The 20,242-nt window shown below is 32.8% G+C and overlaps 1 protein-coding gene across 1 annotated transcript; it reads right to left on the bottom strand.

Annotated features, from left to right (window-relative positions):
* Window positions 1-9,068: 9,068 nt before the first annotated feature.
* Window positions 9,069-10,880, bottom strand: LOC136978322 (piggyBac transposable element-derived protein 4-like). Its single transcript, XM_067274031.1, has one exon. The coding sequence runs from the start codon at window positions 10,878-10,880 to the stop codon at window positions 9,069-9,071; it is 1,812 nt and encodes a 603-aa protein (XP_067130132.1).
* Window positions 10,881-20,242: the final 9,362 nt, after the last annotated feature.

Here is a 20,242-nt window from a genome sequence, read left to right as displayed (position 1 = left end):
GGTAACATTAACCGAATTTTGGAACCAGTGAGGTCTGGATGTGGCAAGAGCCCCACAAGATGGCAGAATTTCTGGGCGGTCTCTTCGGTGGGGAGGTAGGTATGAAATTCGTAAGATGTGATGTTGTTAAATATGTCGTTGGGATCCACAACGGAAGACGCTGACGTGTCTCACATGAATGGCATTCTATAAATACAAGCCAAATACAAATACTTCAAATACTGTAAAATACCGATTGTAAAATACTGCAAAGACCGTAGAGCGCCGTTAAGCCGCGGGCCAGTAACACGCGAATTGGCTGAAGCCGCGGAAAAAGCTTGGATCCCAATTTTGCACTATCGCAGATTAAATATTTAAATGCTGGCTTATAACTTCAAAGAGGTATTTATAGAAGATTAGTCTTATATTTATCAATAACAAATAAAATAACTTACAATGAAATTCAAACTAGAATAGCGAAGAACTAGAATAACAAATATCAAGAATAATGTAAATCACTTCATTTCTTGTAATTTATGCATTATCATAAAATCTTTCCGCCACGGACCATGTAAGCTGCGGCTGAAATATTGAACCATCGGTGTACGGGCGAGCCTTTGCGAGATCCAGGCCCCTCAAAATGACTATATGTGAACTTTTCAAGACCCTCAAAAATGGGATAAAATTTAAAAGTGAAAATTTTCGGACAGTACAACTAAAAATTGCGTTTCAAACACTTTTTGCAGTTTGGACCCCAATCACCGCGGGTTAACGGTGCTCCACTGTACTGTAAAAATTGTAAACATAGTGCAAATACCTGTTAACAGTTGTAAAACTAGGAACAATGGCGCCAAGGGGGCCTTCAGGCTTATAAAACTTCGGTAGGCCGTGCCGCGGTCACGTGACCCGCGGCCGGCTCGCCATTGGCCGCGCGAGGGGCCCGCTTCAACTTCGCAGCAGAGATGGGGCCGCATGGTCGGGCACGCTGCATCTCTGGCAGAGGTGAGGCCGCGTGGACGGCCTGTCATGCGCAGTGTGTTCTTCGGGCTTGCATGCCTGAAATATGAGTTTTGAATAGGTTCTGGCAGAGCGAGCTGGCGGCCGGGTGCGTACAGAAGTGGACCGGCGCCTGCCAGGACGGGGGTTCGAGTTCCCACTCAGGTAAGAGGTGTAATAGTAATAGATACTTGTATTTACAGGCAACAGATGGCGACTCCGGAGGACTGCAGGTGGGAGACTTGGCCTGTGGGCCGCGTGCGAGGAGGAGACAGCGGCAGCGGCGCGGACAGGAGGGGGAGGTGTGTGGCGGGCTAGGAAAGGGGGGCACGCTTTTTTTAAACACAGAGGTGGAAAAAGCGGGAAAAAAATATTGGGTCACGTAACCCGGCTTTTTTGCACGCGAACCCGCATGACGTAGGCGCATCTTTTGAGGGCTATATATTGTGAACGCGCACATATACAGGTATGGTTCTTTTGACTTTTTTGCTCCTGCAGGGGGGTCGACAATTTGCCCCACCCCCGTCATTCGGATCTACAATCTTGCATTTTAACCTTTGTATTAAATCATGAGCATATAAATTTTTTCCCTGTAAACATATATTAAATTTGTTAAAATGTGTGAAAATATCCACAGAAAATGCTAAATCACAAATCCAATTTGGGTCTGATAATTTAGGAAAATCCTCATTTTCTTTAAGTGTTAAAAATATTTTTATTTCTTCTTGAAGATCCCACACACGTCTTAAAACTTTTCCCGAGCTTAACCAATGAATTTTGTTGTAATATGGTACAGTACATCTAAATAAGTGGTATTTAATTTTTCAAGGAGTGCAATAAATTGCTTGTGTTTTAATCGTTTTGATTGAAGGAAATTCACTAATTTCACAATTACGTTTATAACATGATTGATTTTTAAAACATTTTTGCATAATATGTATTGGTGAATAATGCAGTGTATGGGTACCAATTTTTTCCAGTCAATATTATATTTCAAAATACATTTTTCAATCTCTTGGAAAAGATCTCCCTTTGTTGTATCTTTCATAGGAACAATTGACAACAATTCTTCTGAAATTTAAAAATCTTCATTGATAGTTCTGATAAAAATTAATAACTGAGCAGTATCCTTTACATCGCAACTTTTTTAAGAGCTATTGCATAAAAATGGACCAATTCTATATTATTCAGTATCTGCTCATTTAAATTAGCATTCATATCTCTATTCTTCTGGCAATAGTTTGTCGAGAAAGACTTATATTTTCAAATTTATGTTTAGTTTCAGGAGACATTACATCACAAACATTCAGCATGCTTATTTTTACAAATTCTCCTTCAGCAAAAGGTTTTCCACATTGAGCAGTCCGTTTTGCTACTATCAAACTTGCTTCAGTAGCAGATTCTTGTAATCGATTTTGCTGTGTAAATACATTTTGCTGCCGGGTGAATTTTACCATGAGATCTATGGCTTGTTTTTTTCTGCTTTCTTCATTTAAATTTTGTGCGTAAGTTGCATGTTTCATTTCAAAATGTCTTCTTAAGTTGTATTCTTTTAAAACGGCTACACTAGAATTGCAAATAAGACAAACTGCCTTATTATTGTACTGTACACAGTAAAAAAAATATTTCCACTCCATTCATCATTAAATATACGGCACTGAAGATCAATTTTTTGTTTTTTGGAAGCCATCCATAGAATGAAAACATTTTCTAATATACAATATTATTTTAATTAAAATATAATTACATACTGCATAAATATCCAAACTGTATCGCAATCAATTGAAACAATGTTTAATTTATAGAATAAGCTTGAAGGGGTTGTATCACAAATAAAACAATTATTTCATTTTACAAACAGTCTGGACATCTTTTCAGTCATCAACTGCCACAATGCCATACTTGTACATGACTATGAAAATAACAAATTGCTTGGCCTTGAGTATGCACTGGCAAACTGCACCTACAAGAGTGGGGTTTCACATCGCCACTAAACGTCAAACAGTTCATATCGAGTACAGATGTAGGTTGTTTTTGAATAATAACAATTTTTATGGTTTATAAAATATATTAGGTTGAGTCATAAATAAGTTCCGTTTTCTAAACTGAAATTTATTTGCCAATAAAATGTACAAAAATAGACTTTAATCTAACACACATTCACCATCATTATTAATGACTTTTTGCCATTTTTCGGGCAACTTGTCAATTCTCCTTGCATAAAATTCTGGTGGTTTCGAATAAAAAAACTCCTGGATGAACTCCTGGACTTGGTCATCATTTTGGAAGCATTGCCCTTGTAAAGCATCCTGCAGTGCCCGAAAAAGATGGAAATCTGTTGGTGCCAGGTCCGGTGAATATGGTGGATGAGGCAAAACAGACCAGCCAAACTCCAAAATTTTTTCTTGTGTAATCTTCGCTGTGTGTGGCCTTGCATTGTCATGCAATAAGGTGATCTTTTTTCTGTTAACAAGTGCAGGACGCTTTTCACGAAGTTTTAGCCGAAGTTGTTCTAACTGTTGTATGTATACATTTGCAGTAACAGTTTCATTGCGTGGCAACAACTCAAAATGGATAATTCCTCGACAATCCCACCATACACATAACAAAATTTTCCTTCCATGCACACTGGGCTTAGGGTCTGGTTGTGGCTGATAATTTTTGTCAACCCATTGTCTTTTTCGAATAACATTTTCGTATGTGATCCACTTTTCATCTCCCGTAACAATTTTATCCAAAAAAGATTCCTTTTTTGCCAAGAAAGCAAGGTAGCAGCTATCGACCTTCTGTCAGCTTTATTCCGTTCACTGAGGTTATGTGGAACCCAAACTCCCAGCTTGCTTACTTTTCCTAGTTTTTGGAGGTAACGATTGATGGTTGATTGGGATGTGTGCAGTTTCTCTGCTAACTCTCTCATCGTTTGCCATGGATTCTGCTCAATCAGGACCTTTAAAACGTCGTCGTCAAAGTCTGAGGAGCGGCCTGGTCTTTCTTCATCTTTTAAGCAGAAATCACCAGAATGAAATTTTGTAAACCACTTTCGAACTGCTCTGTCTGAAATTACACCACTGCCGTAGACATTGCAAATCTTTTTTGCTGTTTCTGTAGCGTTATTGCCGAGTTTAAACTCCCACAACATGATATGGCGTACATGCACTTTCAAATGTTCCATTTTAAATGAATTCAAAAATAATTTTTTATTACATTATTGACACTTCAGTGTTAAAATTTACATTTATAGACTATTTGCTAATAGCCACTAATAAAACTCAGTTGAAGCAACACAACATCTGGCAAGTATTTGACAGTCATTTACACTTACTCGCTAACGGAACTTATTTATGACTCAACCCAATATATATACTAGCGGGTGGGCCTGGCGTTGCTCAGGCAAAAGTAACAATACCGAAGATTAAGATTATTACCTTACCCGTTTTCACAGAATGCAAGAATTGGGTCCTCCCTGTTTCCAGACTAATTACAGTGTTTTTAGATAGGTCTAAAAATATGTTCGATTTCCCGCAAAAACGAAAAAAAACTGCATCTGCGTCTTGTACGTCGCTTTCTCTTAACACTTTCATTGTTACGTAACACTACCATCAACGATGGAAGTGTTAAGACTTAATCCTGCCCTCTTCCCCGTGGGGAGGAATTTCGAAAAATCCCTTCTTAGTGTGCGTTCTCGTGACGTACCCTAACTATGTACCAAATTTCAACTTTCAACTCCTAATCGTTTGTGCTCTTAACATTTCCATTGTTACGTAACACTTCCATTGTTGACTCTTCCATTCTTAACGCTTCCATTGTTGACACTTCCATTGTTATTTAGCACTTACATTGTTACTTAACATTTCCATTGTTGATGGAAGTGTTAAGACTTAATCCTGTCCCTCCCCCCGTGGAGAGGAATTTCGAAAAATCCCTTCTTAGTGTGCGTTCTTGTGACGTACCCTAACTGTGTACCAAATTTCAACTTTCAACTCCTAACTGTTTGGGCTCTGCGCTGATTATTATTATTATTATTATTATTATTATTATTATATATTATCATCAACTCGTCTCGATTATATATATATATATATATATATATATAGATATGTATGTTTAAATATATTAGTATTAAATTTTTAGCGAAGCACATGAATGATTAAGTTAAATTGAATATCACCTGTATATTTTGAATTACTGTCTAACATAATTTTATGATAAATATTAATATTTTAAAATTATCATTTTTTTTAATTTTGGCACTATCGCACAGACAAGTACAAAAATTGTAAATCTCTACAAAGGATTTTTTTAAAATAAAGAAGTATCACAAATCAATTCTACCAATTATTGGAAGTTAAGTAGCTAATATTGAAAAATTAATCGCGGGCCGCATAAACTTATTATGTGGGCAGGATGTGGCCCGCAGGCCATGTGTTGGCCACCCGAGTTTAGGGGGTACGACTGTTTGAGAGGATTTTTTCATAAAATTAATCAAATCTAGACTAATTTCACAGGAACATTTCCAAAACACATATAATTTGTTGGAAATGATCGATATAAAATATGCTATAAACAAAAAATTGTTGGAATACTTACCGAGTGTACCTTGTTCAAAGACACCTTTAATGTTCTACAAACTCCCCGTGTTAATCTTGTAAATAACAAAACAATTTTTAAAAACTAAAGTAATAAATAATCGAATTACTTTAAAATTCAGATAAAATTCCTATAATCCATAAATTATTAAATAATTATACCATTTGGGTTAATGTTACCTTAGGTTCCAAGATGGTGGTGTTTCCGGTAATCTCGAATCAGTGAGTTGCGAGGTAATGATAGAGGGAGCTTTATGATAATAGAGTGACGAAATATGTAAATATGTTTAACATGATGTAAAATGTGATTGTAACTGAATATGCAAATTTATAAGTTATGACATTTTAGTTGGAAGTTTATTGTGGAAATATGCAAATTAACCAATAGTATTGTGACCATGAGTTTTGCAGACTTAAATTCAGATGAATTTTGGTCAGGTTGTACTACCCGCAATTTCTATCAGCTAATGGAAAACGAATATTTGGAATTAGGATTGGAACATGCTATTGATAATGCTTTTAAATTTGCTGTAAAACTAGGAATACAACAAATTGAGTCAGTGTGTACCTCGTGTGCAAATACATCTAAACTATATTATAGAAGTGACTGAAAATCTTGTTTTCTAAGCTGTAGTAAATGCGGAACTAAGTTATGAAGGAACATTTAAGAGTAAATTTGGCCGTATTTCTTGGGGATGTATTTTGTCATTCATTTGGCACTACATTTGTCTTGAATGTATGGCAACAAATTTGGCTATTGTGGCAGGGATAGCATTGATTGGTCAAATCATATACGATTAGTGATGCTTATAGCATTGAATAACATGACGTCCTTTAATATAGGAGGGCCAAGCAAAACTATCGAAATAGATGAAACTGTAATATGCAAACGCAAGTATGAAAAAGGTCGTATATTGAAATCTACGAAATTGGTTGTAGGGGGAATATGCAGGGAGGATAAAAATTGCTTTATTTGTCAGGTTAACGATAGATCAGAAACTACTCTAAATTGGGTAGTGTATAAATATGTAAATTCTGGAAGTATAATAATAACTGATGAATGGAAGGGATATAATTACATAGACGACATTGAAGGAATAAATATTGAACATAGAACAGTTAACCATTCAAAAAAGTAAATCCAAAAACAGTCGACCATACTCAAAATATTGAACGGTTATGGGGATATTTAAAAAGTAAAAAACACCTGCCAAAGCATTACACAAATGATATATCTGATTCATACATGTATTTGTTTATGTATAAAAAGTTCATGAATTGGCCTATTAGAAAACCAGGAGAAAGATTCCAAAGTTTTGTAAAACATTTGACTATGATATATCCAGGGACTGGAAAAACACCGAAATGGCTTGAACCAGAATCTGTTCTGTCTGCACCACTTCCAAATATTAATAAGAAGAAAACACTGAAAACAGAGAGGAAAAAGGAAAAGGCAACAACAAATTTGAATACAAAGACAAAGAAAAAATCGTTTACAAGTGTAGCAGAAACGACAAGATCGGGGAAGAAAAGACCTGCAACAAGTGAAGTGGAATCTAACAAGCTAGGGGAAAAATGTAGGATCTAAAAAAAAAATAAAGCATTAACGTGAGTAATGTTTTGATTAATTTACTATAGTAGTTTATTATAGTTTGGGAATCAGGTGATCTCCAATTGAAATATTGCTAACCACGCAGCCTCTAGACTAATCCCAAATGGTGACCGAAAATGCTGCCATCTTGGAACCTAAGGTAACATTAACCTATCTAAACACTAACATATAAATTTGTTTTCTAAATATACAAAAAAATATGATTTTATTTTTCCACTAAAGTTATTTAACAATATTATACATATAATTTATGTAAGATATGTGAGTAATTTCATATAAAGACTTTTGTTAGGAAATAAAATGTTTTAATTAACCCTTCGTCACGCGCGCGCTCAGTCAAATCGAAATCACGCGCGCTCGGTCAATTCGGCACCAATTTAAAAAATTAATTAATAAAAATTTAACATCGGAAAACGGTTATTTTTACTTTAATCCAGTTTACTAATATGTTTGTAATCGAATTCAGTCAAAAAAGTTTTAATTTCATCATAATTTATTGATGATTTTAATTTTTTAATATTAGAAGGTAATTAGCATAAATTACAAAGTGTCGTGTTTCATCTTCGCTCCCGTTCAAGTTTATTGCTCTAGGCACGCGCCGATGTTTGTTTTTAGTTCTACTGGTGATTAGGCTTTTATTTCAACCTCGTCCGTTTTGGTTACAGAAGATGGGGAGACGGGCGTCACGTGATCGCTTACCTCACATTTTACCACAGAAATTACCTTACCTTGAAAGTTTTATTTTTTTTCTCGATTTTAATTATTATTAACTATCTTTCTTTGATGGATTCTCATACTTATATGTGTTATGAAGTTGCAGATATTTTTTTTATTAAGTTTTACAAATTTATGTTTTTTTCTTCGATTTTTATATATAAAATATACGAAAATTCAAATATTTATTAAAATTTATCAGAAATGCTGAACTATAAGTACAGTGTGTTTTACAATACTATTGCGAACAGATATCGTCAATTATTTTATAAACATATTTATAATTTTAATTTTTATAAATTATTTAAATTGATGCAACGCGACGCGCTCAGAATCAATTAATTACTGTCGCGCGTTACTTAAGATGGCGATGGGACTCGATTCAATTACTTCTTCATTTCAGATGTTAATTAAAGAGTGTTATTTTAATATAATATTAAATAGTGTATGTTTATTATAATTAATAAATCTATATAGGAATAATATATATTAATTACTGATTGTATTTAAAAAATAAAAAAACGGAACAAAAATATAATAGAAAAAAAAATGTTTATACTACACGAAAATGTTTTTTACATCTATTCTATTAGATCTATAATAATCCTAACGATGGTGGACTTCACGCCGATCTCTGAATAAGCAAGAGACCAGATAATTGACATCCAGGCGTTAAGTGTCGCCTGGATGTCAATTATCTCGTCTCTTGCTTACATCTATTCTACTTTCAATACAAGAGTTATATAAATAATAATTAAGATAAACAGCATAAATTGGTAATACAAAAAAATTATATTATATATCATTTATTTATACATTTAAATATTATTCATTTCTATTATTCGTTTATACATTTTACATTATACAATGCTAAAATTTTATGTACATCTTGTATTGCAAGAATTATAATTAACGTATGCAAAAAAAGTTAATTTTTTATTTTCTGGGTTAGGCATAAGGGGTTGCTTTCAGTGACTTGCAAACAGGATTTTTTAGATGCAGTATTCAACAAATAAACAACTTTTATTGATATATATATCTATAAATATCGTTCATTTGTTGGACACTATTCAAAAGGTCCTGTTTGCAAGTCACTGAAAGCAACCCCTTATGCCTAACCCAGAAAATAAAAGAAATACAGAAAAATAGGTAATATAAAAAATGAATACGTTCATATAGTATTAACTTTCTAATTCTATTGTTCTTTCTGAACTTTCTATACATGACTTACATAAATTATGTGAGTGCTCACCACAAATGTATTTATTACATCGAAAACATTTATTTGTCGTCTTTCTGCCCTTTTTATAACCGCAATCAGAACAGGATGATCGCTTCCGTGATGTTGATGCTGCAGATGTGGATGCCGCAGATGTGGATGCTACTGATGTTGATGCCGGTGATGTCCCTGTTGATGCTGTTGTTGATTCTGATTCCGATTCTGATGTTTCATGTTGCAATTTAGAGAATTGAAGGGCTGCCGTTCTAATGTTTCTGGGTAAATTTTCTTTTTGTGCACGTAATTTTAATTGCGGAGTCATTAGTTCGATCGATAGCAGTTTCATGAAGTGTCTTCTGCGTTGATTTTGTGGAAGTTTATTATTCAGATAATAAATGACATGAGAATTTACGGCCGAAATATTTAGCAAACTATAAAAAATAACAAGGGGCCAGCGTCGGCAGTATCTTGCGCAATTATAACGTGACGCCAGTTTATCAACAACGTCGACGCCTCCCTTTGTAAGATTGTAAAACGTTACGATTTCGGGTTTGTTTTTTTCCTCGGTTGAAGAATCAATGCTATTGTTGTGGTGTAAAGTTGATAGTAAGAGAGTTACTTTATTTCTTTTGGGAGAATATGAAACTAAAGTACACTTTTTTTGGAATCCAAACATGCTACTGAATACAGTTCTGTTTCTCGAAGTAATGAACTCTGGCGGTATTTCTCTTTTATTTTTTTTTAAAGTACCGACTGACGTCAGCTTTATGTCTAATAATTTTAATGCAAGTTCGTAACTCGTAAACCAATTATCAAATGTTATATTCCTTCCAGAGCCTGCTACGGGTTTACATAATCTTAACACAACATCTTTAGGAGAATTACTTGTGAAATATTGGCCCTGCGGTTGCATTCCCGCATATACTTCTAAGTTGCTACTATAAAAAGTCCTTGAATCTGTCAAGGCAAAAATTTTTATCCCATATTTTGACGGCTTGCTTGGAATATATTGCCGGAATTGGCATCTGCCCTTAAATGCCTCCAACATCTCGTCTATAGTTAAATATTCCGATGGGCAATAATTCTTTTGGCAATTAGTAACAAATTTCTCAAAAAAATCTCGCACCGCAGCGAGTTTGTCAGTATTACGACGATCATTTCTAGTAGCTTTATCGTCAAATCTTAACGCTCTTATTAGAAAACTAAATCTTTTCTCTGACATCACAGGTTTTATAATTTCTATTCCGAAACCATCGGAGGTCCAAATATCTCGTAAATTTACTGTATTTAATTTCATCACCGCACATGCAAACAATATTCCTATAAAAGCTTTTATTTCACAAATATTTGTTGAGATGGCATCACGCTCGCGGCTAAATTTTTCTTTTATTCTCTCTATATACTTATTTGTATTTTCGACAATATGATTTAATATATCGTCATCAAAAAATAACTTCCAGCATTCCGAAGGTGTTTTGACGAACTTTGCTCTTCCATTTGGGCCAGGCAAATGAGTTATAATATTTTCTTTCTCTCTCCTCTGAGTTTGAAGGGGCATTTCCTTATTCCACCTAGTTACACGGTCTTTACCCATAAAAAATGAACCAGAAGTACTAACCTCGTCTAGGTCTGAACAAGATTGTTCAGATTCAGAGTCCGATTTTCGCTGCTCCAAAATATCATCCTCTTCCTCCGAAGAAAAAACATCATCATCATCTTCAATCATCTCTGTTATCTCCGAAGATGAAAGCAAGTAAAAATTACTTTTATCCATAGCGCTGTTTTAACACAATCGTAAAAAAGAAGAACTATACTCGAAACCAAAAACAGCAACAAAAACAATGACGAGCTAATGCGAAAAAACTGCACTTATATAGTATCAGAGTAAAAAGTCACGTGACAGAGAAGGGAGAGGACTAAAATTTACCAAATATGGAAATATGTGAATAGGGTTCCTTATTTGGTAAATTTTTTGTAAGCTCCCTTTTCTGTCACGTGACTCAATAATTACTGCCCTAGACCAAGCCTAACCTTGTTTGGGAATCGAAGTTTTAATTCAAAAAAATACAATTTGACAGGAGATTGATTTATTTTATTTATTTGTAGTTTGGTATCATCTTACGAAGTTTTATGACAGTAGTTCCAATAAAATTTTTATTTATTTAAGTAATTATAATTATTATTTTACCTATCATTCAGTGTTTTTACGGCAAAAATTGAAAATTTTAAAACATTCCATTTCTGGATTCATCTGAAGACAGGTACTAAAGTTATACCATTTATTTGAAAGTTTATTTACATTCTTAGAACAATAATACATATTTGAAAAGACGGCAAACAAAAAAAAAACCCTCATAAAACCCATATGATCTATAAGTATTAAACCAACAGCAATAAAAGAATATTCCAATTCATGAAAGACAAAATATAGGGGAAAAAATGTATTTTATAAAACTTAACATTTTCGATGCTACATTTTTATGTGCATAGTTCATATGTATTTTACAAGCGATTTTTTATATCGTCTATTGAAATGTGTACTATTGTACATGTGAGATTCCAGACAGGGTCCAAATACCTCGCAAAACGTAAGAGAAATAGAAAAATTTCTCTAGAAAAAGGACTGTGTAACATCAATATGTCGTGAAGGTACGAAATAAACAACGTAAGTCGCAGGTGTGACTTGATCATAGGTGTTAAATGTCAAACAGAAAGATTGAACTTCGACTTGGACGCTTGTATCAACGACAAAATTTATATAAAACGCAAAAACAGCATGGCCGGGGAGAAGAAAAAACAATCGCGTGATGGTCATAAAAATGTCATTACATCCTCGATTTCTCTACTATCTAACAGAATAAAATACTCGTTGGTGTAATAAAAAAATGAAATTTTTATTATATTTTCTGTAATTTGATTTGTAAATTCAAAAATTAAACTTAAAAAACATCAACTCACTATAAATAATTTTATTTATTGACATCAGATTTGTTAAATTTCACGAAATTGTATTATTTTTAACCTCAGAGTAGTAAAGCTTGTTTTTTCTAGCAAAAATAATAGACTCGCTAGTCCTCAACTGTCAAAAAGAAGAAACTACTAATCGCTTTATTACTTTGTTTTCAAAAACTCCCCTTTCTATCAGCTGATAGTAAAATGGCTAACAAATTGTTTACTTTCACTTAGAAAAATGTGATGATGTCATAAAACTTTATAAAAACATTTAAAAATACCAATGGAAAAATTTAAATTATTTCTGATCAAATTTCAGTTTATTAGAAGTAATTCACTTTAAAATAACGCCATTATAAACAAAGAAGCGCGCGCGCGCGCCACCGCTGCGGCTATTTTTAGTAACAACAACTGGCGGGAAATTTGAAAATTGAAATCCGAGATAACGCGCGCCATAGTGCCGATTTGGCACCAATAATTAATTAAAAATAACGGAACGCTTTAAGCAAAAAATGAATAGCGCATCATAAAATTGAAGAAAAATTAGACAGGTAATAATTTTTTCAGATTTTTCGGACAATTAGAATTTTTACACGAACTAATTAAAAATCGATTGGTGCCGAATCGGCACTAGGCACGTGACGAAGGGTTAAAACAATAGATGAAACGTGTGTTAGATCAGTACTCAGTGTCAACATTTTATCATTAAATAATATACAATTAATTTTAATACTTTCATAATATTTTCGAAAGTTTCAAATGATATCACAGAGAAATTCACTTGTTAGACTGAAAAAACAAGAGAAATGACATTCAAAATGAATAAAATGAACCTATACAGGTTACGGCAGCTATGTTACAGAACGTACAGTCAAAAATAATAATAAATATAAAAATTAATTATTCTATTATTTTATTATTAACTCATTTAATATGGCCAGTGACATAATAATGAGTTGGTTTCAAATTACAATATTAATTATAATTTTATATACATTGCATTAAATTATTACTAATATATATTATGATAAATATTAGTCAGATGCAACAAAAGATGTCTAATGTCTTCAGATAAGCAAAAAATTGAGTTATATATATTTAAGACATGAAAGAGATTCGGCTATTTAAAAGCAGAGTAAAATTATGAGTTATTTATTGAATTATCATGCGTTGTTACATGTTGATTTTAATCCATATTTAAAATGGAATGATGTTTTAATCTCTTTAATCTCAGAAGACACTGTGGCCATTTGGCCTTTTTCAAGTGCCACAAAAATACAAAACTAACCAAACAACATTAGAAAATTAACAAAAAAAAGTGAAGGAAGTAATTTCCTGCATTAAAACAGAAAAGGCATAAGTGATCTGTTGTAGTCAAAAACCCTTTGGAAAATTTACTTTGCCCTTCCCTCATTCCTTTTGGGTGTATATCAATTATCATTGTTAGAATTAATTATGCAGAAAAAAGTCTTTGATGATCAGATTTTTTTTTTTTTTTTTGGTTAGAACATTCTTACTTTGAAGATCTGACTGAGAGGGTTTTTTTTCTTATGTTTGAGTTAAATTTCTTCTTGTTAGTTATTTCTTGAAAATTTCCATGTAACAAGTTCCAGTATTTTATCATTTGAAAGACCAGGGCAGTATGTCCAATTGAAAGTTTTGTTGAGTGTTTTAAGAAGTTATAATTTAGACGATGGCAGTAGTTATCCTTCCTGCAATGATTTTCAAAAATGCTTACAAGATAACTGTTATGCATTTTACGCTTTATAAATTTATAGGAGAGAAGTATAGTTTGCTTTACATATGAAGTTTTTATGTTGTCTATTTTTTCTCATTGATAACAATTGGAAGTTGATTCATAGTAGATTAATTTGAAGATTGCTCATTAGGTGATTTTGTTATGTTCGCATATGGTTAATGATGTAATTGGATGCAGTTCCCCATATAGTTATACTGTATAGAATTTTCGGTTCTGTGAAGATGTGATATAGTTTTTTTATTGTATTTATGTTTAGGAAATCCCATATTTTTCTGATTATGCCAGTAAACTTAGCGACAGTTTTTGTTAAATTTTCAATATGTCTATCGTATTTGAGTTTATCATCTATCAAAACTCTGAGATATTTTATGCAGTTATTTCTTTCTATCTTCTTTTCATTTATTACTATTTAAAGTCGTTCCTTGTCAACATTTTTGTTTTTATTTACAAAGTAAAGATATTTTGTTTTGTTCACGTTTCATTTTAGCATATTTGAGCTGATATAATTAGTTAGTTTGCAAAGGATGTTATTTAATTCTTGTTGTGCTGCTTGGGGGTTGTCATTGGAATGTATTAGCATATGCAGATGACATTATCCTATTACTTTGCTTTTGGTATCACTTCAAATAGGTCATTCAAGTAGATATTAAAGAGTTAATTAAAATTAAAATTACCTTACTGTCCTTATTTCTAATTGTATTATTGTAATTGTCTACTCGACATTGCCTATTAGTAGGACTTTATACTGATGCCTAAAAATTTGGCACAATAATGACAGTTCAGAGAAAACAAAGTTTTATAAAAATATTAATTAAAGAGGATATTAGTAGATATTAACGAGGATGATGATAATTGGATGGTAATTTTTTATGTTGCTTTTAGACCCTTCATATTTGTATATTGGTATGACCATATAATTAATTTATTTGGAAAGGTTCCTTTCAAAGGATTTGAAAAAATGATTGTTTAGAAATGATGTCAAACGTTTAAAAATTATATACTAATACGGAATGATCCTTAACCCTTTCCATGCTGAAAACCTTTATCATTAAGTAAATAGGTGGAAATAGTTATGCGGCGCATTTTTGCGTTTTTTGGGTAATTTTTTAAATTGCGATATTTTGCTTCAATATCGCGCTATATTCAATCTGTTTTTTGTGTTTGATTAAAAACATATCATAGTTTACGATTGTATAATTTTTAGTTTTATACATATTTAAAATAATATGAAGTTTACGAACAAATTTGAAGGTTACGAACAAAAAAAAAATTAATTTACAGAGAATCGCTGAACTTTGTACATCTGTTAGATAGAAACATCTGTCCTATATTAAACAAAACAAACCACAGCTTTCTACCTAGAGTGGGGGAGAAGTTATTGCCATTATTTACACTATGTCTCTAATTACTTAGCTGGGAGAGTAGTCAATTGTTATCATGAAGCGACACCGATTAGTCAGCTGTACGACTGTGTCAGTCGTAGAGCTTTGCTCTTACTTTTGTAAAATAATTAAATGTATTCAAAATATATATGAATTCATTTGCCAAAAATTTTAAAGCCAAATTAAAAGTGCGAACACCTTCCATAGACTTACCATAGGAAGGTGGAGTTTCCCGGGAATATTTATCGCTAGATAGTTTTAAAAACATATTTACTCGCCTAAATATTGTCGAATTAGCTAATTTAATGTCTAAGTGCATTAAATTAGTTAATTAGAATTAAAAATCGATTTAAAAAGCGAATTTACAGTGATTGTTTACATTTTACTTCGAAGGTTGGAGGCGGGGCTTTTCGCGACAATTTTTTCGTTTCATAAGTCTGTGATTAGTTAAAGTAACGTCAACAAAGACAGAAGAGACTCAATAAAACTGTAGAAGGAGTTTCCCTTTGATTGTTTTCAGCCAACTGTGTAGTTAACTGCGAAGATTTACTGTAGAATAGTAGGGGATGTATTTACCAAAATATTTATGGCCCAGGGGTGGTAACAAAACGTTTATTGGCTTAAACAAAGTCAATCGACATGTAGAAGAGCGAATCAAAGCTAAGATCGCTAGAAAACTTGAATATAGCGCAAATTAATCGAATTTTTTAATTGTTACCGATCGGTAAGTTTCGCATCACCGATAAACGAAGACGTCACGTGATACACACTGATCGGTAGCTAACCGCATGGAAAGGGTTAAATATGTTAAGTATTGCACCCTATACTATGAGATTTTGGACTGATCTGATTTTGGACTTTTCTGATATTGTTTTTGAAGAATTAAAAAATGTTGTAGCTAAATTTAGAATATAATTTTTTAAAGTTTATCTGATCAATCTCTATTGAAGATTTTAGACTTGTTTAATAAAATTAAAAGAAATGCAAGTTTCTCAAATAACTGGATTGAAATTCTATCTTTTCTTTTGGCCTGGTTAAAGTCTGCTACGATGTCTGAATCTGTTGCATAAGTAGAGAAGGTCTTGGTAGTTCTCGCATGACATATATCAGCCAGTTGTTCTTGTAATCTGATCCCCACAGAAAATAGTTTAATAAAAACATTAATTTTGGATATTAAAAATAGGCATCTTTTTCTGTTGTTTTAGGAAAACATATTTAATTTACAAAACTAAAATTTTTATTAAACTACTAAAACTATGATAAACTATTCCCTATCCACAGGCATTATCCTCTTGCTAGTGAGCTTAATAAGGCTTACCTCCTGCTTCAAACACTTACTATCTATACTATTAAGTCTAGAAATAGCGTAAAAAAATTAATTTATTTCCATTTTATTAAAATGTTATTAATTTGGTTTCAGCTTGTATATAATTATTCTGTAAGTATGTTTTTTGATAAATATCATATTTGCTGGCATACAAAACACATCCCATTTTCCAAAGGCATTTAAAAGAAATTTTGTTTGGTATATTTTGATTGAATTGGTAATGTTTGAAATTGTTTGTGGTTCAATGTTCCCGGGTTGATCATCCTCATAACTATTACTACTTTAGCTGGAGTGCAGAGCCCAAATGGTTAGGAGTTGAAATTTGGTACATGGTACGTCACGAGAATGTATACACTAAGAAGGGATATTTGGAAATTTAACTCTCGAGGGGAAAGGAGGAGAGAGTTAGTTTTAGTCAGTATAAAGTGTAAATAATAAAGAAGAAAAGTAAATAGTGGCACACATTTATTAATTTCTAAAATGTATACTATATTTTAATCATTTCCACTTTTTGGGTAACCCAAAAACAATAAATCCAAAATAAACAAATTCGAAACAATACAGTAATTGAATTTGTTCCAAATTCAAAGTATAATGTTCCGAAGAAGTTTTTTAGATTTTAGAATTTAAAATAAATCATTTTATTCGAGTAAGGTTATCATCAAGTAGGTTAATTCTCCATTATAATGAGAATTAACTTACTTTCCTGAGCAACACCAGGCTCATCTGCTAGTATAATTATATTTTTATATATTGTAATATTTATTATATTAAGTATTTTCCCCTTGTAATGGATGATAATGTCTAATACAACATAAATAAAATAAAAAGTAATACGAAATGAATCAGTTTATTATAATCACGGTTTACAGATTCACGGAAGAATTCTTAAATAAGGCGATTATTACAACTATATTACAAGTATTAACTTACACAACTATTACAACTAATTAGTGCGTCAGGATAAACCTGATGCACTTAAGAAATGAAATTGTTAAATGAGTCTGTTTGAAATCTTTGTCTCCATAAAAATTCAGCTAGATAATTGTCTATCATAGCACAATGAGTGCCATAGCATCTCTTATTTTTTTCTTTGGCCTTCTGCCAAATACATTCCACATGATTTGTGGTTGCTTGGGTAACAGGGTCAACAAAATTCACTGAATGGTTTACAATGAGATGTCTGTACCCCATGTTACCAACGGTGTTATATGCAGCCCACAAATCTGAAACTACACTTCCAGGTAAAACAAACTGCTGTAGAATGGGCAGCAAAGTGGAAGCATTTCATTGATCAACTGTGCAACCATAAAACCTTCTTTGGTGTGCATGTCATATCCACTGAACACAGACTGTTCTCTGACGAGATGACCTTGATTATATTTTTGACAAACAAAACAACTTTTGTCGATCTCTACAGTATGGCCAGGCCCTCCAATGACAATTGGGTTTTGAATAAACCACTCATGACATATCTCACAACAGAATTGCTTCCAGTCCACAATTGTGTGGGCAAGAAGAAATCCTAAGTTCTCTCTTGATAAAGTCCTGCTTGTCGATCTCAAATGCCCACATATATGCCAATTGTATAATCTTTAAAATTGGTAGATGGCTATGTTCAAAAAATGAGCCCTTGCGTATAGAAATTTTCTTTCTACAAGTCCTACCTGCTGAACATTGCCAAACTAACTTGCCTGTTCTGTCTGTTTCTTCTAATCGCATCACATTTATACTTTTGCACAACGTCCATTTTTGCAAATGTGATGTTTTTTATTAGACCATTGCCCATTGAATGGTTTCTCTGTTGTTTTATGTTACAAGAAAAAGGTGTGAAATTTACTGAGATCTGGAAATACTTGATTTGAAGCAGCCATGGTTTTACAAGACACACAAGCTAGTGACTGAATCTGACAAACTCAGCTTTAAATCAGCCATTGCTTATTGTAAAATGAAATGGTTCCATAGGGACCATTTTCAATCATCTTTAGGACAGCTTAACCTAAATTTAAGAAATGCTAATGCACAGTTATTAAAGCAATTATCGCAATGTAAAATTGTTATTGTAAAATGTTTCAATTCTGTATGAAAGAAAGTACTGAACTTCTCATATGAGAGTTTAAAAGGAGAACGAAAAAGAAATGGATAAAGACTCAAACTTTGATTTAAGTACTGTATACTGTATTTTATATTCGTTTCATTTAGAAAAGAACAAAGGAAAGTCCCATATCAGAATGGCAGTTTCTTTCATAGAGAAGAAAACATTTTAGTGGTTGGGATAATTGCACTAATGATTACTGTACCCGTAAGCAGTGGTGATATTCGAAATACTTAACAAAGGGTTCGCTAGCAGAAAATTTTTCCCTGACAATCACCGACAACGAAATGAAAGTTTTGGCTACAAATAAATACAATACCTTTTCTTGCGATATATCTAATAATCAGTGGCGTATTTGGAACGTAACGAGCCCTGGGCGAAGACCTGGTAACAATAGTATATTACTGCTGTCAACCTTTTTTTTTTTTAGACAGAGAAATTTTTCACCCCGAATGGCACTGCTGATAATAGACAGATGTCATCATCTCTCGAAATACAATATCCTTTTTATTTCGCCGTCCATAGCCCGACACGTGTTCCACAGCCATCTTGTATTATCTCGTGCGCGAGATTGTGGGATCTCTCTTATGACTGGATCTAGTTTCAAGAACTCTCTTGAATCGATCGCGATTAAACCTCGTTTCGGTCGAGATTGAAATGGTCGAGAGAGATCGCACCAAGACATAGTCCCCGACCTTGCTCACAATCTACATTGAAATGCTCGGTGCGAACGGGGTATAAGGCTCTAGTTTAGTAGTATTACAGAGTATAATACATATATTTTAATATATTTTTTTAAAAAACAAACCACTGAGAAATGTTACGTGTGTTTAACAAGGTTCGGAAACTGAAAATTTTAACAACGGGTTCGGCCGAACCTGTGCGAACCCGCTGAATATCACCACTGCCTGTAAGCACTGTTAAATTTGGCTCATGTTGTAATAGAGGTAATCCGAAAATGACTTTGTGGAATCATCTTATTTAAGAATTCTTCAAAGGCTCAGACCTTCAGTCCGATCTCCTCTTCCAGCACATATAGGTCTGGGTAGTGTAACTGGCAATGCGTCCACACGGTAAGCGGGAGTTGCGGGTTTGAGTCCTGTTTTGGGCCGATTTTTTTTCTTCCAGTTAATCTAAATTAATTAATTAAATAATATAATTATTAATTTTAATAAGAGATGACACCTAACGCCTAACTCTAGTGCCAAATTTATTTCTAATCTATAATCATTTATCTAAAATTTAGCCCGATCATTTACAGTAGTTGTTGGAGTATTTGTTCTATCATTGAATATATATGTAAACAATTAAATAGAGGAATTTTATTAAAATTTATAAAAACAATAATTATCTATTTGGTTAAATACAACATTCAATTTGTTATTAAAATAAAATATGTACAGTACCTGTAGATGCTGAATGCTTCAGATTCTCAGATCGAAGTTTGTTTATAACATGAGTAAATAATTGTGATCTGACAAAAACAATGAAAAATAAATTTATAGCTTGCTTGAAATGATATTCAATTTTTTAAAATCTTATCTTCTGTCGTCATTTTTGTTGTTTTTTCATCAACCACAAAGTTATATGTTTTGTTATCAACAGTATCAACATCTGCATT

The sequence above is a fragment of the Centruroides vittatus genome, unplaced genomic scaffold, assembly GCF_030686945.1.
Source record: "Centruroides vittatus isolate TY-2023 unplaced genomic scaffold, ASM3068694v2 contig_504, whole genome shotgun sequence".
NCBI lineage: Eukaryota > Metazoa > Arthropoda > Arachnida > Scorpiones > Buthidae > Centruroides > Centruroides vittatus.
This window is presented reverse-complemented; position numbering and strand designations above follow the sequence as displayed.

Coding starts and splice junctions, on each gene's coding strand:
- LOC136978322 (XM_067274031.1), bottom strand. CDS start 10,880: ATGGATAAAAGTAATTTTTACTTGCTTTCATCTTCGGAGATAACAGAG.